At 45.5% G+C, this 20,959-nt stretch overlaps 1 protein-coding gene across 2 annotated transcripts in view; it reads left to right on the forward strand.

The window, feature by feature from the left end:
* Positions 1-20,959, forward strand: part of SEC31B (SEC31 homolog B, COPII coat complex component) — a 30,799-nt gene extending 9,840 nt beyond the window's left edge. Inside the window, exons 9-27 of one of the 2 annotated variants that reach the window (XM_032191323.1) lie at positions 936-1,097; positions 1,963-2,115; positions 2,883-3,113; positions 4,589-4,663; positions 5,271-5,354; positions 6,300-6,408; positions 6,820-6,998; positions 7,657-7,783; positions 8,905-9,050; positions 9,682-9,855; positions 10,456-10,644; positions 11,483-11,696; positions 12,069-12,395; positions 13,061-13,099; positions 14,977-15,029; positions 16,271-16,417; positions 16,846-16,962; positions 18,296-18,367; positions 19,125-20,959. In XM_032191323.1, coding sequence (XP_032047214.1) covers positions 936-1,097; positions 1,963-2,115; positions 2,883-3,113; positions 4,589-4,663; positions 5,271-5,354; positions 6,300-6,408; positions 6,820-6,998; positions 7,657-7,783; positions 8,905-9,050; positions 9,682-9,855; positions 10,456-10,644; positions 11,483-11,696; positions 12,069-12,395; positions 13,061-13,099; positions 14,977-15,029; positions 16,271-16,417; positions 16,846-16,962; positions 18,296-18,367; positions 19,125-19,304 — 2,778 coding nt within the window. In that variant the 3' untranslated portion in view covers positions 19,305-20,959. The remainder of the gene's footprint in view (positions 1-935; positions 1,098-1,962; positions 2,116-2,882; positions 3,114-4,588; positions 4,664-5,270; positions 5,355-6,299; positions 6,409-6,819; positions 6,999-7,656; positions 7,784-8,904; positions 9,051-9,681; positions 9,856-10,455; positions 10,645-11,482; positions 11,697-12,068; positions 12,396-13,060; positions 13,100-14,976; positions 15,030-16,270; positions 16,418-16,845; positions 16,963-18,295; positions 18,368-19,124) is intronic. The other variant, XM_032191324.1, reaches the window with a different exon arrangement.

Genomic DNA, 20,959 nt, shown 5'->3' on the forward strand with positions numbered 1-20,959 from the left:
AGTGCCAATTATTAGAAAATTTTCAAGTGATACAAGACGTAGGAGAGTTTTCAATAGTAACAAAAGGGCATTTACAATGCTGATCTGGTAATTTGGGAGGAATGGTTGGTTTGGTTTGGAGGAGATTTTCTTTTGGGGAAGGATTATTTGTTAAACTGCTTAAAAATAAATACATATATTTTATTAGAAGTGAATGCAAAGTTTTATACCTAGGAACAGAGAGCAAAGATCATGTTTTTGCATAGAATGAAGCAGTGATTTGGTATGCTGGAAAGCATTGTGCCTGTGAGGCATAAAGCAAATCTCTTTGTTTTACAAACTGGAGGCTCAAAGTCAAGTTGTGTTAGTACGTTGCCCCAAATCAGACAAAAAGTCTGTGACTGGTCGTGAATTGAACTTCAGATTTTTGAGTGCTTGACTTGTTGTCTACAATATCCTTCATAGTTTCTCTACAGCTATTACAGCCCTCTTTTCTTGTTCTACTTTTTTTTTGTAGGCTTTTATTTTCCCTGTCAAATGTTTTCTTCTAGACTATCCTTTCTGTTTACACATTCTTGATCATGACACCTTGCCTATTGGCTTCTGGTTTTCTTGGGTTGTTTTCTGGTGTGTCTCTTGTGGTTAACAGCAGGTGCGACAATGCTATTGTACTCGGGTACAGTAGTACTTACAAAGCAGAAAGAAATCCCAAAGTAACAATTGAGTTTTGCTCTACCGTTAGAATCCTATTGTTTAGCAGCTTTTTGTGGCTTTCTGTTATTTGGGCTCAGTGTGTTACAACTCTGTTGTAAATGCATCCTTCAAGCTAAAATATAAGACTCGTTTACAATGGTGGTATGTAAATAAGTCTAACACACTCATTGTGGGCAAGTAATTTGGGGAAAGCAGAGGGCTATTCTTATACTGTGTGCTTCTGTCTTCTCTTTTTGTGACAGATGGTTTACGAGTTACCTATTCAGAGTCAGTGGTGCTTTGATGTTCAGTGGTGTCCTAGGAATCCTTCAATCTTCTCTGCTGCCACTTTTGATGGATGGATCAACATTTATTCTGTTATGGGTGGGAGCCTGGAAGCTCAGCAGAAGACACAGGCTGACAAGGTAAAGTCCCGTGAATGTATTTTGTTTTGAGGGATTGGCAGTTACTCTCCTGACTTCTGAGAGCATTAGAAGCACGCATTTCACGTTTTGACTTAAAAGACAAAACATGTAGGTCTTGCCTGGGATCCTTTGGCAACCTTAGCTAGCCCAGCCTGGTGTTGCTTCCTTTCAGGTATGCCAGTCAGAGGTCTTTTGGAGCTACACCATGTGATCCTGTCAAGCTTGAACAGGGTTATCCTTGGCTAACACCAAATCTATGCCAATAATGTTAAAAATAAAGAATGCTTGTGAACAGCATTGTGTATATATACTCACCAACTCCCTAAACATCAGAAATCTAGATCAGAGGCTACTTCTGACATACTCTTGTCTAGGCAATAAAGTCTGGAGACGTTATTTCACCAGCCTCACTGAAGTCCTATAAAAGCTTGAGACAGTCTTTAACTAATTTGAAAGATTCAAGCAGCAGATAGGGAGTCAGCATTCCTTTATGAGCAATACAAGAAATAAATTGACAACTTTTGACCATATTTTGTCACTGTCTTGCATAAAACAAGTAATTTTGTAATTCCTGTGTTTATGAGCTGAGTGCTAAGCCAAGCAGTATGTGTTAGGGAATTTTTGTCGTGCTAAGGAAACTTGCTCGAAAGTCTCTCAAGGTGAAGTTTTGTTGAGAAATCATTTCTAAGACTGTTTGGAAATTCTGTTTGTCTTACATTGGGCTTGGTAATATTTCAGGAAGAGATGCTGTAATAGTCTCTTTCTTCATCAGCAAGGAGCATAACTATTAGTAGTATTTTTTTGTGCTTGTTCCATACAGACAAGAATTGAATTGTATCTTATCCCTTTCTCCATCTGATTCTAGATTTCTTCCTCCTTCAACAATCTGGATCCCTTTGGCACAGGACAGATCCTTCCTCCTTTGCAGGTGCCTGAGCAAGTAGCTCAGACCACTTTGATTCCACCACTAAAAAAGCCACCAAAGTGGATTCGCAGACCTGTGGGCGTTTCATTTGCAGTAAGTGAATACAGCATCCTTAGCTGAAAATGCAATAGATTGTGTCTTCTAGTAATGCAATCCCTTTCTTTCTCTGTGAAAATATCTTCCTGCTGCTAGTTGTTTTAATGCCTGTTTAAGGCACTGTGTGGTTTCCTATATAGGGAAGCTTTTTTGCTCAGTGTTCAGGTATGTTTCCAACGTGAAAGAGTCCTGTTGCAGAGAATGCGAGGTTTTAAGGAGGAGTTAACAGAGCTAGGAAAGACTCATAAATCCTGTCCTTGTAGGCTGTGGTATGCATTTCCATTCTCCTGTCTTTCTGCTCTCTATCCAAGTATTTAATTTTCTTCCCCTCTTTCCTCCTTAAATCAAAACTCTGGATTTTTCTTTTAGCCTGTCTTTACTTGTTTTCTGTCTGTCTAGTACCTGCTATTTGCATGATGGCTTTTTTTGCAATGATGGCACCATTGCAGCCTGCCTATCTGTGTCAGAAAAGAACAAACAGTTCCAAATGGTATTTCTTCCTCTCTGCCTTTCTGGCATTTGCAATTGGCTGTGCCTGACAGCACATACGTGTCTTCGTTATCAGTGGGAACTGCAGCTTCTTCAGCTGGAAGAGCTTGTGATGGGAACTCTCTCGGTGTTCCTACTATCCATACATGTGAAACTTTGGGTTCCTTGTGATCACAGCTGGAGCTTGAGTCTGCCTTGCTAAGTGAGAGCTAAGAGAGGTGTTTTTACTTTTGTTTATTAAGAAAATGTTTACTTTGTCTGCCTCTCTTTCTCAGTTTGGAGGAAAACTGATTACCTTTGGTCTTACCAAAGCTCCTGGACAGCAAATGCAGCAGACTTACCCACACCAGGTTTTCATCAGTCAAGTCACTACTGAAACTGAATTCCTGCTCCGATCCAGAGAACTGCAGATGGCTCTGCAGTCAGGAAACCTCCTTGATTACTGCAAGGGCAAGATCCAGACAGCCAAGTTGCAGTTTGATGAGAACCTATGGAACTTCTTGAAGGTAGGATGGCAATGGTGAAGCACAGAGGTCATTTCTTTCACATTGCTGGGGTAAAATGTGCTGGTTATGCTCCTCTCTAGTCTTTTATATTTCTGTTCTTTAAGATATAAAATCAAACTGAATTGGCTAGTTAATTAATGGTCTAAAAGAAATCTTGACAGTTGAGGTCTTGAAGGTTGCATTGTTTTTCCATAGGAATGGTCTTTTCAGTGTCTTTGTTTGGTCTTTCTGTCAAGGTGCTAAACAGAATTTTCTCATCTTGACTGAAGTCCAAGTTAAATCTACTACCCATGGGGTTTCACCATTACAATTTCTCAAAACTAAGTCCAAGTGGCTAATGATATTCCCCAATAACGAGGCAAGATCTGTGGCAGCATGAGAACTGCCTGTAGCACTACATAAGATGATGGTTTCATTGGCAATTTCTTACTTATGAAAGAGTTTGGTAGTGAGGAATGACCATCTTTCTAGAGAGGCTGGACTTATTCTTGATAGTTTTTTATAGACACTCACAGGCAGCCTGCTTGCCTTTGTGGAAATATTGAGATCTCTTCCATAGCATAACATTTGAATGGAGAATCTGGTCTCTTGAATGGGGGGCCAGTTGCTGTCTAGGTGGTGACAAGAGTCTTTGTCACAAGGGTCATTCCAACAATGTCTTCAGCAGCATTGGATGAGATACCTCAAAATGTCATTCTACTGAATTCTTGTAATTCAGAATGCCTGTAGTCCTACAAAAAAAAACCAGGACAGGCAAGACCCACTGCTATTGATTTTCTTAAACTAAAAACCAAGCATCTTAATTCTGTACAGAATACTGTCCTGCATGACCATTTCTGCATCTGCAGGAACAGTTTCTACCAGCCATTTACAAATATCTTATCTATGTACAGATTGCTCAGTTCTATAGTAGGAACAGCCTGGAAGACTTAATAAAACAGCCAGGTTCTTCTTGCAAGACATTAATCACTCATTAAAGCATACGAGTAGCGTGTATGAAGTGGGCTGTGTACAGCTTGTGGGCAATTCTGGGACTGTCTGAAATCCCCACCTAGAGAGCTTCTGTAACAATTAGTTAACTATTTTTTTTTGTGAAGCCAGCTAGGAGTTCAGGCAACCACCTTGTTTCATCCAGATTCAGATCAGTCCATTGTCACTGCACAGAGATCAGCCTAGCACATCCTGGACCATCCAGAGAATTAATGACCAAGTGCACTAAATATGCACAAAGGCATAGCTCTGACTCTAGGTTGCACCTAGTTGTAGCTATATGACAGAACTTGAATTTCACCCTTTTCGTTACCTTACGTTCTATAGATTTACTCACGGTATTCACTGGGTGTACTTGTAATAGTTCTTTATCTATAAGATGAGCTGTAGACTTTGCTGCTAGAAGTAGCCAGCCACTGGCAGTGTGTAGGTGTCTTGGATTTTACACATTTTTCTTGTCTTTTTCTTTGTCCTTTGTGACTCAGGTGAACCTGGAGCAGGAATCCAGGGCTAAACTCCTCAAGCTGCTGGGCTACAATAAAGAGGATCTGCAAAAAAAGGTAAGGGTGTCTTTCAATACAGAGAAACCTTTACAGGACTAAAGATGCTGCAGGAAGGTTATGGGGTCACTGCTGGAAATGAGTGAGTGCCCTTGCAGCACACACAGAACCAAAATGTATGAAATTTCTGCTGAGGGACACCTGAAATCCTCATTAAAAAGTGGATGTGGGAACTTGTAAGAGTATAACAGTAGCTTTACTGGATCAGACCAGAGGGATCTTGAGCCCTGTTATCTTACTACCAGTCATTGCTGCTCAGAAGAGCGTATAACAGCAGCACAGTTGTGAGAGCTGCTTCTAGCATCCAGCTCTCTGTGTCTCAGAGTTCCTCAGCCAGAAAGAAGATGACAAATGAAGACAGTCTGGCACAGCGCTGTTGGAACTTCAGGGGAGCAGCATGCACCTTTCAGCACCATGGGCAATGCTCTAAAAAGGATAAATGACCTCTGCTGGGTGGCCAGCCAGGAACAGGGAGAGGTAGAACTTTTCAAACAAGTGAAAGAGCCAGGGGAGTTGTCTGGGACTTGTCAGTCACTTGGTGGCTTTGCTGCTCATGTGTTTGACTTTAACAGGGGCTTCACCCAGGGAATGTCTCTTACTTTTTTAGATCGCCTCATGTTTGAGTAATGGGATCCCAGATAAACAGCCCCTTCCTGAGGCCAATGAGGCAAACACTGCACAGTCAGATCAGGTATGTCCTGTACATCTTGCCAGTCTGGGAGAGCAGCGGAGGGCAGAATGAACAGGAAGGTTTAATTCCAACCACAAGTTGTTGGGCTCGATGCAGGAATCGCAGAGGGCAGTTCACAGGCCTGTCTGACCCTCACAGGGTCAGACTAAGCGATCATAGTGGTCCCTTCTGGCTTTAAAACAAATCAGCGAATGATGAAGACGGACTCCCGGCTGTTAACCCTGCAAGAAGGCTTGCTTCACCAGTGCTGATATCTTCAGCGATAGACTTAGCCTCAGCCCAGCTTAACTTCATGCTACAGTTCTGGATTTCCTCTGTGAAGCTTCTGCTGTGGTATTTCTTTTGCGTTTCTTTCCTTTTCACCTCTATCCTTTGAAATGTATTTTCATATGATTTCGGGATGTCCAACTTCACATGCCTTCCAAGGCCTGGTTCAGCATCTTCTGTAATTTTGTTCTTCTAAGGAATCTAAACCTGCTATCCTCAAATTAGTGATCTTCACAAGCCTTAAACACTTGTTGAGGTATTCTAGTGGTAACATTTGTATCCTGCATTCCCATCAAGCACCAAGCATGTCTGTGATCCTGCTTATTAATTACAGGTATTCCTTGTTGGGCTTGTCCCTGCTCCATGCGAAATTGTACAGCTTGCTGGCAGTTGAGTAAATGAATGCTGTCCAGCAAAATGTCATTGCATGTCTTACACTGTCAAGTCTCCTAAGCTTTGTCAATAGTCACACTTTTCTTGTTGCTACCTCGGTGAAACTGTGCACGTTGGTAGTGCATTGACAGGAGGCATGAAGGATTTCCAAGTTGAAATCAGATTTATATGAGCATTCTCAACCAAATGAAGAGTAGCCCCACCACACCCTGTAAACCATTAAACTGTTTTGGGCAGAATCTGTGTGTTCAACGAATAAAGTAACCTCTTGCACTCTTTGCACAGCTTTTGATAAATACCAGTGATGATGTAGCTGCTGTTTCCTCCTCTTCAGCCTTTTTTGACAACCTCATCCCACAGAATATTAGTGCATTGGAGATTCCTGTCACAGAAGGTATAGTATATGAAGGTTTTTTCTTCTGTCTTTAGATAACGGGAGGAGGGTAAACCATAAAATTCTCTAGGGACCAGGAAGAATTTGGTCCACTCCAGCAGATGAATACCTTTAGAATACATGATGTACCCTACTGTCATGCATCATGCCTCAGCATTGTGCAAAAAAAATACTCTTCACAGATAAGACACCTGTTAAAAGTGGAGGAGAAATGTCTAGATGATGGAAGAGTTACTGTCAAATCAGTGGGTCTGTTTGTTTAACTGCAAAACCTGATTTGTGTTTCCAGATCTTCCTTTAGCTGGACTTCCATATGTTTTATTTGTCTTTTATTGTTTGCTTTTTAAAATGCTTGATCAGTGCATCTGTATGGTGCCCCTGTGGGTTGACTCTGCTTTCTCACCTCTGTAGATACAGATGGACTCATCAGCCAAGCTCTTTTGTTGGGGAACTTTGAGGGTGCAGTGGAGCTGTGCATGCGGGCAGAGCGCTTTGCTGATGCCATCATCTTAGCTATAGCTGGTGGGGAGAACCTCCTAAAGGAGACACAGAAGCGCTACTTTGCCAAGCGGAAGACAAAACTCTCCCTGGTTAGTGACTGTTTTGTTTACCCACAGAACAGGGGAAGGTGTGTGATACTATGGCAGATGTTTGTCTGAATATATGGAAATGCTTTGGCAGGAAGTAGAATGTCAGCAGAATCCATTCACCTCCTCTTGGCTAGACATTTATTCTTACAGTTTTATGACGTTGTCTTGTTACCCACCTAGAGTGTCTGTTCTTTGTTCCTTTCTTTTCATTTAACAGTTTCTGCCTCAGCTCCCCATGCCTGTAACCTGTTGAGCATACTATACTGCCCCTTTATAGCTCAGCTAGAAGAGTCCTGGCTTATTTATAGCCTAATGAGGTTGGAAAAGGGGTAACAAGGGTTGCCAAAGCCCAGCACTGTATTCCCAATCATTAATACTATCTGCTCTGAAACAGGGCATGCTGATCTTTAGTCTTGCCTAGTGTGACTGCTTTCATCTTCAGTGCTTTTTTGGGATTTTCTCTTTCTTTGGAGGCATTAGGCACCAATTACTGCTAACACTGGAGTGCTGAGATTGGTGGACTTTAATGTGCAGTGAGGTAGTAGAATCATACTGGGAAGTGTGTCTGAGAGTCAGCTATCCCTGCAAATGCACTTGTCTGAGCAGTCAGTATATCTTAGTCTTCAGTCACTGACAGGCCCTTTTTTTTTCCTCACAGCTGCTGTCCTCCATTGTGCAGCAGAAGTGGCAAGATATCGTTTGCACGTGTGATCTACAGAGCTGGAAGGAGGCACTGGCCATCTTGTTAACATACGCAAAGCATGAGGACTATACCCAGCTCTGTGGTATGCAGTGTTGCTATCTTTTGATAAGACATTCCCTGGGAAAGGCATTTCTGGACTGCTTACCCTAAGAAGCAGACACAGTTGAGGAAGGAAAGCACTTCTTATTACAGCTAGCTGGAAATCTCAAGTGTGGACTGTTAAATTAGTAGAATGAGTTATGTACACTTTAGTTGACAGTCATGACTTAAAATATGTGCTGGTATTTCCTGTCACCTCAGTCAATAACTTGGAAAAAAAATCAGAATGGGCAACAGACTGAGGTACTAAGTGTTATATTTATTATTTTATTCTGTGGAGACAGGGATTTCCTTGACAGTAGAAGGTCAAGTGGCTTCACTCCATCTGGAAGGGGTTTTTCTGTCCAGCAGGTTCCCTTCTCTTTTAAGCTCAGAGGTGGGTTAATGACTGATGTCTTCAGTAGTTTTCTCAAGCCTGTTAAAAGCCAAACGCACTCAGCAGTGGGTTGTTCTGATAAGGTAAAGTTAAGGGGCTGAATCTGAAGAAATGTTATCTGAATCTGAAGAAATGTTACTTAGCTGGCAGCTAGCACCTGGCTGACAGGAATGGCTAAGCTCTGTTGGAGAAGTGCCAGCACTTCATACGAGTAAGATGACGTAACTTGAAATGCAAGAAAACGGGGCATCTAGTACAGACCAAAGTGTAGGGCAGGAAAGTTGCCCTGGCAGTGGCAATAGTGAGATAACTCCAGGTCACCCTTATCTCCTAGCTTTTGCTGAACATTGATAACTACCAGATTACTTATGGTCTCTGTTACTGGACACAACTGTTGCTGGGAGATATCCACACCTTACTGGAAAAAGAGCATTGGAGATTTTGCCAATTTAATCTGTTATTTTTAAGGCTTTTTCCTTCTTTTATAGCTTAGACAAATAAGAATTGATAGATGTATAAAGAAATGACTTCTCTTTCCAAACAAACTGACTTTGGTATTCCTTAATGATGCCAATTTTTCTGTGTTAACCCAGAATTAGGTTCAGATCAAAAGTTGGCAACATCTTTTCATGCCAAGCCAGAGTAAGATTGCTAAGAGAGGAGCCTTGGTGATTATGAGCTCTTCAAATACTAAGTGTTAAATGTTGGCTGTGTTTCTTCCTTTGTAGACATGCTGGGTGCCCGCCTAGAGTCGGAGGGAGATGCGGCCCTGTCCAACGATGCCTGCCTCTGCTATATCTCGTCAGGAAATGTGGAGAGGTTGGTGGAATGCTGGGTAAAAAACCATGAGACTTCGTCACCCCTTGCCCTGCAGGTACAGGTGCTATGATGTTGGTTTGACTTCTCTCTAGGCCAGTCTGGTAACCCTAATCTGTTTGCATCATCACATCTAGCACAGAATAGCTGGCTTCCAAAAGAAGTAGCTGGCTTCTCCTAGTCATCAGCCAACAACGCATATATCATTGTACAGATACAACCATTACTTTGATTTCTAGGAGTTGGAGCAGCTTTGAATAACTGAAAAACTTCTGGTCTGTTTGTCAGCAATAGTAATTTTTTTTAGTGAATTTCTTCTGGTATGGTTTTAATCCTTTCTCTTCCAAGATGATATCTTGTAACTCCTTGAGTTACAGAAATAATTTCTTTGTAAAAAGATCACAGCTGATTGGAACTTCCTTGTGGTTTCTGATTTTCTTTTTTCCCTTACTGTAAAAGTAGCTGTGTCAGGATTTGTTTTCTGGATCCTGTTTTTCTCCATAAAGCGCACCTGAAGAAATGGTCATCAGTGGTAGTGTCTGGTGCCAAACGGAGTAACTTTTCTTGATGTTGGACCCGATTTTAGTTGAAAGGGAAGAGCCATCTGGCATTGTCTCAGTGTGAAATGCGCCAGTAAAGCAAACCAGATTCTGAACGGTACATTTCTCCCCCTCCCCCTGCCTGTTCAGGATCTCGTGGAGAAGGTGATGGTGCTGAGCAGGTCCATTGAGATGCTCCGAGGCACAGCAGGACCAGCGCCAGGCCCTGTCTTGGCAGAGCGAATCACGCAGTATGCCAGTCTCCTGGCATCACAGGGATGCTTGGCAGCTGCAATGGATTACCTGCCCAACAGCTCCAAAGAGGTGAGTGAGAAACAAGTTGTTGTGGGAAAGGTTACTAAAAGGGGAAAAATGATAATTTCCACAAGAGAACTTTGGGGTTTGACTTGCATCAGGACTTAAGGTTTCACCTTAATTATTGTAACTTGAGAGTAGAGCTTTTTTGTCTAAGACCATGGCATTTGTTGTTTTTTGTTTGTTTCTTTGTAGTGCCTTTGGGGAAAAGAAGGAAACTAAAAAACTTGTAATAGGGTCCCTGGAGAGCACTGTTCAGAAGTAGCTTTCCAGGGAAGCCATGTCTAGTTCTGATACCTAGCTGGTAGAAGGGAATGGGGAGGCCAGCTTGTAGTTCAAAGCAAATGTGTCCAGTGCTCAAATGTGAATGGAGGTTGGGGAGGGAATACCATAAAGATTGTGAGAAGGATCAGGGAGGCTTCATCTGTGAGGGAATACGTCCTAAAATTTGTCACTTACAGGTTTGTTTTTCCTGGTGGCTACTGTAGAAATGGAGCATAAGGCTGCAAAGCTAGCTGTGCTTTGGATCAGAGTCTGCTTTGAATATCACCTCAGTAGCCTCCATTTGAGGCTCTAAGGATGCTTCTCCTAACGCATAGTTTGTTTCAGCTCCTGATTGAACAGCTCCGAGACCGTCTCTTCCATGCTCAAGGAGGGAATGTGGGTGATCAGCAGCCACCCCCTTTCCCCTACGCTCGTGTCAATGTAGGTGTCATTAAACAGACATCTCCAGCAGCCAGGAGGGGTTCCACCCCTGAAGGAGCGGCCCGCAAAACAGGTCCCAAACATCCAGAGAAGGTAGGCCTTAAGTTCAAGTGCTCGTGGCTTGGGGAGAGGGAAGAAGGCTGCTGGGTTGGGGAAGGCATGTGAAGTAATGTGAGATGGCGCAGACTGCAGGTGCTGAGGATCTCATCAGTGATATTCTTCGCTGGAGCAAACACGAGCTCTTTAAAAATGCAAAAGTGGGCTGTACGGCTTCTTTTCACAAAGTCCTGACCCACATCTAGTCACTGAGGAAGACCACTACAAGCGCAGTGATCCACTGCCACTTCTAATAGTGTCTGAGATCTCACATACTGAGCAAAAAGGGGGCTGTGGTTCACTCTCCTATGCCATCTCACCCTCAGATCTCAGTAAAATTAGTGCAGTATGGCTTCGTCTCAGTTCCTGGCTCAAGAAAACTGTGTTCAAGAAGTTTTGCGTCCAGTTTCTTTTACTTCTTTATTTCTTTATTATTTTCCTCTGGTTTTGCTTCCAGGAAGTGACTATGTAGAAGTTGGTTACTGAGGGCAAATCTTTGTGAAAGGCTGGGAATACGCTGAAGAGTGTGTTTCCCAGCCACTAGAGCAAGCTATGTGATGGGAAAGAAAGGGCCATCAAGTCTTGTGCCGGCAGAGAAGGAAGCACCCAGGCTTGTTCTCTTTGCCTTCTCCCGCCAAACACAGTGATGGTTTGAGGGAGGTCCTTTGTGCTCCAGGTAGCAATCAGGCCTTTGATCCAATCCATCCAGAGCACTGACAGAAGCAGCAGCATCTCTTGCCTGAGAAGTGACAGGGACAGAAAGTACATCTGTTTTATGTATGTGTCTTACATGACTCCTTTAGCCATTTCAAAGTCCTTCGTTTTGTAATTGCAGCCCAGCTATCAGTCACTTACCCCTTCGGCACCCCCTCAGCCTTCAGTGCCTTCCCTCTTCACACCTCAGCCAGTGCCAGCGTTGTCCATGACACCTCATCATGCTGCTGCTGCCCCCCAGGCCAGCGCTGGTCTGCAAACAGGAGTCTATTCCAGAGGGCCCCCGTACCCACAGTACAACTTGGGCATGGTTCCAGCAACAGCTTCAGGGCCAGGTAAGCACTGCCTGATAGTTGTGTCTGTTCTCCAGGTCTTCTGTAGACTTCCACAGACCAAAACCTTCAGCAGAGATGGCTGCTTTACCTCTTTCTCACAGGTCTGTTGTACTTAAAAAGAACAAGTCAGCTGTCAGAGAAGCTTCTCAGCGCTTCTGACATTTCTAGTTCTAGTAACTGTTGCTGCACTACTACTGTTGTTAAGCATATATAGGGATGGAGGAGCCACTACTAACTTTGTGGGGGATACACTTCACATGGACACACTAGGGCATGGCTTGGAGAAGGGAAGAGTTACTGGGATGAAGGAGAGCACCAGGAGTAGATTGAACACACAACAAGTGATGCTGATGCACTCTTTCTCATTTGTAGCTCTGTCACAGTCTCAGCCATTCAGCCCAGCAGCAGCCAGACCTGGTGGTCCTGCTTCCTTCCCCAGCCAGCCTCCTCTGTCAGGACAGTCCATGCCCATGACATCTCCTGGTGTTCTACCACCTGGACCTGCCCTCTTCACTCCAGCCTCGCTCCCATCATCTCAGCTTCCTGCAGCTTCTCCTTTCCCTGTGGCCAGCCAGTCTCCTCTAGGTTTCTCTTCAGCACCGTTCAGCTGCCCTATGAACATGGGTTACCCTCAGGGTGGTCCTGGAGCTCCATCTACTAAGCCCCTGCCAGCAGCCAGCCTTCCTCCTCCTCCCACAGGTAAGTACTGCTTGGGTGACTTGGGTGCCTGGGCACTCCTGGAGGCAGTTTGCAGTACATAATGGACACGGGCCTTCTGAGCTCTGGTCTGTTTCCTTAAAGGCTAGATGTGGGATTCTTGGAGGCTAACCTTACAGGTTCGTTGTGCTGAGGCTTGCTGTGGTGGTGGAATACAGCAGTGATGACAGTTTCAGTCAGGCTGTTCAGCTTCTCTGTCCCCTGGGTTGTGGTTACAAGATGCTGTCTATTCAGGTTCTTAGCGCACCCTTGAGTAATCACTCACTCCAGAGGCATCTGGTCTGACTGAAAGGATGCTAGTTCCTGGGGGATTATTGGTGGAAGGCTTTCCGATCTTATCCCTGCTTATGTAACTTAAATGAAAAGTACGTTTGAAATGCTGGGGTAGCAAGGTGGTTCTTCCTTGTCTGTGGGATGCCCCTTGCCTAGCTTCAAGATAAAATTCCTGTGTGCTGTGCTCTAATTCTCCTCATCATTTCCTGTTGCCATAAAATGTTTGCCATGGAGTCTCCTCTGGTTTCCTCTCTGCAGTGTACTAAGGCTGTGCAAGTTCCTTCTGAAAAGCTATTAGGGATAGTATCCAGGGATATTACTTGCTGAGTAAAAGCTGTTGGTGATGATGACTCCCACCCTACCTTGATTTTCAGGTTTCTTCCCTTGGCTAGATCCCCACATGGATCACGCAGGTAGTACACCAAGAAGCCTCCAGAGCTGTGGGGGAGGCAATGTTGCTGCTTCCAGTGAAATGTGGGGGGTGTGTGCATGTTTAGTATGCATGCATGCATGCCTGCTCATTGCTGTTTGTTGTTTCCTTGCATGTCTGGAGAGCTGTGCAACCAGGGTTGCTGTTGCCCAGGTTTTGATGTGTACTGTTTTTAGCCTGGAAAGAGACTGTAGGATCCCTAAATCTAGCCAGACATACTTCCTTTTTAAACTCCTGAACATGAGCTCGTCGAGAAATTCTCACTAGCATAGTGAAGAGAGATCTTTGCTTGTAGAAATCCCATGCTCTCGGTGGGCATCAAGGACAGGGTGAAGGACAGTAACGTGTTGGCTGATCTCCCGTCTGGCTAGGTTAATCCCTGACTTCATCTTGTGACAGTTGTATTTTTTCTAGGACAGGCATTGCTGGAGACTGCTGCTATGGAGTGTTCTTTTCAGGGTTGTTGAGAAATTGTCTTTCACAAGTAGTAGAGGCAAGATAGCCAGGGTTTTATCCCAGCAAAATGCAGCAGGTTCCTGTTGTCTCGTGTCTGATGATTAAGTGCCTGGCTTAAAGACTACAATTTAAATAGCTGTTTCCTGTGAGGATTCAAAGTGCCACTGGGCTGGAATAGTGCCAGGGACTGCTAGGCCACAAGCTCGGTGGGGGCCAGCAGAGTTCTAGGGCACAGAATCCCCAAGCTAGAAATAAGTGCCAACTTAATTAAACTACTGATCCAAACTCATCAGAGAGTGAGTCTTGAAATCATGGGAAAAGGGAGGGCAAAAAGAGGCTGCCAGAGTTTTAATAATAAAGGTAATTAAAGTAATGAAGCACCTTTTGCATCTTTCCCCTGTGATTTTTAAAGCTCAGTTGAGGATCAGTGGCTCATTAAGTGTGGCACTGAGCTCCAGCAATTTTGATATTGCCCCATAGAATTATGCCACTTTCTCACAGATCCTGCTCGTCTCGTGGGCCTGAGGTTATTAATACTGTCATGACAAAAGAAGCACTGAGGTTCTGTCTAGAGATCCAGGTACCCTTACAAGACAGCCATAGACAAGGTAGTTGGAATTTGGCTGTAGCAAAATGAAGTGTGGTTGAAGGTCTTTTGATGTCATGTGGTCTAATGGATTTTTAATTACCTAGTGAGAGGTTCAGGGCTAGGTACCACTGACTCTCTGCTGAGACACCCTTCTGCTCCCAAGAACTTTGCTGGCCAAGTCTGTTCCTTTCTAGCTGAGAAGGCAGCAAATTTTAGTAAGCTTTGTTCCTGAGTATCCTTTTGGAAAGGGAAAATTTCAGCCCACTTCTGAAGTCTTCCCCTATCACAGTAACCTGCACCGCTGTGAACTTCCACAGTGAGGCACTCCTGTAAGTGTTCCTGAGAAACCCTTTCACCCATAGAGTAGCCTTTGCTGCATAACCACAGCACTAGATTCTCTGTCTGGGGAACCCCAGGCAATCCCTGATTCTACATGCAGGTCCTGACTAACATCCAGACCTGACTCTTGAGGCTGACTTCTGCAGCCTGTGCAGAATGTGGAAGGCTTCAGGTAGTTAAGAAAAGGCTTTCTGTGTGGGATTAGGGGGGTACCAGGACAGTCTGATCAGATGTCACCTCTTGAAGCCTGTGCACATATTCAGATGCTGAGAAGGTAATTAGGAGAAAGGAAATCAAGAGCAGTTCTTGGGTCTGTGAACTGAACCTCAAATTCCTCAGCTGAAATGGTCTGAAGGTGCAGTGATGGGGGAATTAGAGACATGGGCCTTTTGCTGATAGGAGTTCCAAACCATAAATTTCAGCTGTGGCCATCTTCTCCTAGTCTGACATCTGTGTATTGTTCTGTCTCTTGACAGCTCAGGAATCTTGGACCGATCCATCTGCAAGAGGAGGCCTTCAGAAAAAAAAGGTAAGCTTTCGACTAGAATATGTGTTGGTTGCCTTTTACCCAGGGAGCTGCATGCAAAAGATGCATTCCTCTAACTGCTCCTCATCACGCTCAGCACCTCTCATTCCATGTTGATCCTGCATGATATACAATACTAGGATTGCAGTCTAAATCATCCTGACTCTTTGCCATCCAAACTCACATACCGTTATGCAGGGTGGCTGTTTTGTACCATGGTTATGTTGGTGGTGGTGCTGTATCTTCTCTCAGTACTTCCCAGGCTGACTACAGTCACCTGTTGCTAGAAATACAGATTTAAACTTATCCCCTTGCCCATGCACCTTTTTTGATGCAGCTTGAAAGATCATGCTAAATTAGCACCTGACTGTTGGGGGCAGCATTTCCCCTAAGCACGGTGAGACCCACAGTGATTTTCCTTAGGCGCTGAGATGGCACCTTCTGAAAGAAATTGGGACAGGTGTAGCTTTGAGCTGTGTGCTGCATTTGCCTTGCTGCTCTCCACCTTGTAGTGATTGCACTGGAGGACCTGTAAGCTGAGCTATTTTGCAACAAATGCTCTCAATACCCCATTTCTATTACTGCTGCCTGCTGGCAGGTGCAATGAGAAGCTTCTTTGGCACCATTCCCGCCCCCCACTCCTCTTCTTTAGCTTGGAAGAGACTTCTCGCCCTTTTTCTGGCAGCATAGCTGGGAACCTGCTTCAGGCTGTGCTCACTACAACAGGATTAGCCTCTTGTTAAAGCCATCTCCTTTTGATCTAGCCCTGTCAGAGTGAATCTATCCTGACTCTCTGGCTTAGCAGGGGCACGATGAAGTGTTTGCAAGAGGATTCTCCCCCCATGTCGTGGGATTTTCTTCAACACTTGCTCTGTTGGACACTTTACTGCTGCTAATCTCTACATTCAGGACTCGTGCCGTCGCAGAGCCAAGGCGGCTTTCTGAGGACCAGTGCTTTCAGGGGCAACGGATCTCTTTGATTGAACAATTCCAGAGGGGTTTTCATGCTGTTGCTTTGACTGTTCATCTCGGATGCAAGAGGAAGGGCCCCATGCTCTTGAGTCAGGGGGCTTCAAAGAACGGGGATGTGTTACACATCTTGAGAACTGGGCTCTCTGCAAGTTAGAAAGGATGTTGAATTTGACTGTGGGGAGTGTAACCAACCCTTCTTCCTTGGACTTGTTTTTTTTGTGTGTGATTTTTTTTTTCTTTTTTAATCTTTCTTTTTTTTTTTTTGCTGACAGCTGCCTGAGAAATTTACTCCTCCAGCTCCCATCACAGCTCCAGTAATGAGCCTTCCCACTGAGCCCCAAGGGATCCATCCTTCGCTCTCCAGGTTGCAGGAATCTGGCCAGTCACCCCCAGGAGCACCCAAGGAAGGCAGCCTGCAGGTATCCAGGGAAAGTGTGGTGTTCCCCAGCCACCAGCTCCTTGTCAAGTAGAAAAACAACTTGGCTTTTGAGATTCTTATTGCTTGGCAGCTGCAGGGCTTGTGCCTGCTCCTTTGTCCTTGTAACATATCTCTGCCTGAGTGTTAGAGGAATAGTTAGAATTGCTGCCAGGGTGGAAAATGACACCTGGGTATGTCTGGGAGGGAGGGAGAGCAGACAGGCTGTCGGCCTGCTGAGAGTTGGGAATCCACAGCGGCCTGAAACTATACTGCAGTCTGAGGATGATAATATAACTCAGTGCTTCCAGGTATTCTCTGGATTTTCCAAGGGGTGACGTTCTTTCTGCTCATAGTTGCAGAAGGGGGATTTGTCTGCTCCAGCCTTACATGTTCCTGTTGTATTCATTCAGCTGCTTCTGTCTTTGGCAGTATCACCAGCTACCTGCAGAGAGAGTTGAGAGGAAAGAGTTGCCGCCTGAGCACCAGGGGCTGAAGACTACCTTTGAAGGGCTGGTGCAGCGCTGCTCTGCTATTGCCACTGATCCCGTAAGTCCTCCTTTCTCTGGCCTTTGGCTTTTTTGTCCTCACTGATGCTTGACTTCTATGTACTTCCTTCTTTGGTCAGGGTAAGAGAGGGAGAGTCGTCTCCATATAGCGAGGTTAATCTCCATCTCCCTCCTTCATTTAGGCTATAGGCTTGTTCGTCTCATGGGAACTGAGGTGCATTCTCTAGGATTTACCCAGTACTTCTCATTGCCTATTTGGATCAATGGTTCTGTCCTACTGGCTCTTTTCTGAGGAAAGCAGAAGGAATGACCCAGCTGATTTAGCTTCGTTTTTCACTGGCTTGATCTGCAGATAGTTCCTGCAGAGCTGGTATTGCCAGCCATCCTCAGAGCTTAAAGGGAAAGGCTGAGATATCCTGGCTGAGAGAGAAAGCCAGACGATCTTTGTGTCTGAGTCACTGAAATTTCTCCACCTCAGCTCCTGGAAAGCTGTTGGCACGTGTGCTGCATCGCATGAATGTATCAGGCCAGGCTGTGTTCAGAAGCAAAACAGTGTTTGACACATCATGTTATATTAGGCTGTAAGGTCTTCCCAGACCTTGGGGTTACCGTGAAGCCTTCCAGGTGACTTCTACTTAGTAGGTGTTGGGAAAAGCACTGAGCCCTGCCTGTCAAACTGTCCTGGGGTCAGACAGCTTATGTGTAACAGTAGTTTCAGCATGTTTGCTGTGTGCATTCCGGGAGTGCAGTATAGCAATTTCTGGGAGATAACCTAAAGGTTCCCTCTAGGGATGGAAAGACCTGTGGCTTGGGCTTAATGTTCTTGAGCTCTAAGCTGACATGGAAGTTGTGGGGCTGGATTTGTACAGCAATACAATGCACCTGAGCTCCTGAGCGTGCCAGGCCTGTCCCAGCATTGCCCAGAGACAGGTATTTCTATCCACAGTATAATGATAATGTACCTGTGAGTGGATTATCCAAGGTGGGACCCCAATAGGGTCAGTCCCACCAGTTCATCAGTACTCAGATCCTCTTGTTGGTGGCTGCCTGGACTAAAAAGTATATTCCCTCCTTTCTAGTAGTTGCTCTGTTGTGTAGTCTGCAAACACTGTTACAAGGGAGGAATGTCTAGGCTGGGAGATGGGAACAAATTCCTGTCTTGGGAAGAGAACGTGCATAAATACATGCACAGTGAGGTCATGGCTGGTTGTATCACAGTCTCTGGTTGTAATCTGTCTGGCAGAGGTTGTGATGCCGCTGAAATGCAAGATGCTGTGGGAAGAATAGAGGGGAGGGCTGAACAAGAGCAAACTGATACTGGAAGCAGTGGGCTTTAATCCCTGGCAGAGCTAGCAATGCCTATTTTACTTTAGAAAACTCGAAGAAAGCTGGAGGATGCATTGCAGCGGCTGGAGACCTTGTACGAGAAGCTCCGCGAGCAGGCGGTAAGTAGGTGCCACCATTCCCTGTGATTGAGTTGGTTTCCTGGTCTCACCTCTGTCCTGGGCTGTGGGCCTTGGTGTCTGCCTCAGTATTTCCAGCACATATCCTCTTAAGAAAGCTAGGGATTGCCAAACCTTATCATGTTCCTTGAATCCAGCCTGCCTTATACATTTTTTTCCCTTAACCTTGGCCCAGATATAATGTAAGGAAAAGCTGGGGAGGTATTTGCAGGATACTTTTCCCCCAGGAAGGATACTGATATATTGACAGGTTCCAGATGGGAATGGGAAGTTGTAAAGGAATGTTTTCGGGGTGGTTATTAAGTGTGAATCTAGTGTAAGCTCTAGCTTGGAAAACTGAAACAGCTGATGCCAATTGCTGGAGGGTTATCAATCAAGGGAAGAATCCTTGTAACATACATTCTTTCCCTGAGTGTCCAAATTATGCTTGGACAGAGACAGGATTCTGTGCTAGATGGACCTTTGACCTACACAAATACATCAGATATTCACTTAGTGCTGAAATGGCATTACCTAGGACCTGCATTCACTGCAACCCAGCCTGGGTATTGGTTTAATATTTGTCATGGGCTGGGAAACTGAGGGAGAGAGCAGGCTATTCCTCCTGCCAGTGCTTGGCTGTGTAGGTGTTGCGTTTCGTGAGGATTAGGTAGAGATCAGGAGGGAAGGGTATGGAGGGAGTCGGGGGCCTGTGTAACAGTGCTGGGCATTCTGATTTATTTCTACTCCCTTCCTACAGCTCTCTCCAACCATCCTTATGGGTCTCCATGAGATTGCCCACTGCATTGAAGCTAGGAACTACCAACAGGGTCTCCTGGTTCACACCCAGGTGGTCAGCAGCAGCAGTTTCAGTGAGGTGTCTGGTTTCATGCCCATCCTGAAAGTCCTCATGACCATTGCTGGCAAGCTGAACGTATAAGGTGCGGAGCAGCTGGTGCAGTGCACGCTGAGAGCTGGTGGACTCCCTCACCTGTCGATGTGCTGCAGGTTGTGGACTCTCCTTCTGACTCTGGAGAAATAAGTCTGTGCCAGCGCCTGGAACTGTGCTGAGCCAGCGTTCCTGGCCCCATCTGCTCTCCAGAAAGCCCACTGGACTGTGGGTCTCCTGGAGGCTGTTCTCTCCCTGCTATCCCCCCAAAGCTACTTCCCAACCCAGGGCTCTCAATTTCAGGTTGTCCAGGTTACGCAGAGATTCCCCCCAGAACTGCTCTGTGTAGCCGCCTCTTCCCTGCTCCCCCAGCACAAAGGGGGAACTTCCTCCTTCCCAGGCTGACACTGCTTTTCAATAAGAGACAAACAGGGCTGGCACCTCGGGCTCTATTCCCTGTTGCCTCATGACAGCATGGGACCCTGGGACCTGTGGTGTCCCTGCTCCATTGGGCTGCAGCCAGGATCTCTCCTCTGGTTCCTTCTTTAACTTCATTCTAATCTTTGACTCACTTCTTGCCCTTCTGTTCTCATACCTGCTACAACTAGGGCTAACTGCAAGCCTGCTCTGGGCTAGCTTTGGTTCCCTCTTTCACCTTCACCCAGCCCTCTCTATTCCTAGAAGGGTAATCAGGAGACCCAACTATCCCCCACACCCTCCAGTATCCCTTTTTCCCCCATAAGCTGTAGGCTTGAGCCTTTGTTTCAGACCCAGGGCTGGTTTCACCCTTCCAGCTCCTGGGACTCTCCCATTCAGGAATGCTGACAAGTTGGGCTGCTCTGTGTGCTCCTCCCCAGAGCCAGTAGCATTGTGTGTCTGGGCTAAAAGCTGCGCTGGCTGGCTGGCCTTTTTCACTTCCTTTATGCTAGCACGGTTGGCTTGTTGCCAGCTGGTGGTATCTAAAGGGATTTCCGGGCAGTCTAAGGGCTTTAGAAGCAGCAGGAGTCGTACAGGTCCCTTTAAGTATCCCCTTGAGCTACTCAGACTGACCCAAACTCAAGCAGGAGGAGAGAACTTGTTGCTCCAAGTGTGGTGTGTTCATTCTGCCTATGGCAATGTGTATGTGCAAAGGTGGTTCTCAAAGCCCCTTGACACCATGGTGGTAGAAATGTGCTGCAGGAGGTGGCATTGTCAAGTCCCAAGGACTTGGCTGTACTGAAGCTTCTAATTACTGTGGCATTTCCTCTGGGCTAAAATAAATGAATGAAGCAAATGCATGAAGTCCTGTGGAAGAAATCTGGGAAGGTAGATGGGATTTTAGGGCACATTTGTGTCTTTCCTTCTGTTCCTCCTCCCTTGTCTTCCTCTCTCACCATCTTTCATGCTAGCTGGGCAGAGCAATTGGACCCAGCTGGGAGCGAGGCTTCTTCCCAGTGTTTGGCTGCAGCCAGCCCCTGCTTCCCTCTGCTTGCTGCTTGAGTGGTAATGCCATCATGGGTCTGTGGTTCAGTGACTTACATGGATCAGCCTGCTCTACCATGGGACTTCGGAGGGAGGGGAATCAGAGAAGGGAGGGAGAGGGTATGTCTCACCCTCTCCTTTCCAGGTCAAAGTGCCTCCTTGTTGCTGCTGTGTTATATTTCTATTGCTGCACTTTGATGCACTGAGAGATTACAGAACAGTGAAATAAAAGCTGTGTTTTGTGA

This window comes from Aythya fuligula, chromosome 7, assembly GCF_009819795.1.
Source record: "Aythya fuligula isolate bAytFul2 chromosome 7, bAytFul2.pri, whole genome shotgun sequence".
NCBI classification, from domain to species: domain Eukaryota; kingdom Metazoa; phylum Chordata; class Aves; order Anseriformes; family Anatidae; genus Aythya; species Aythya fuligula.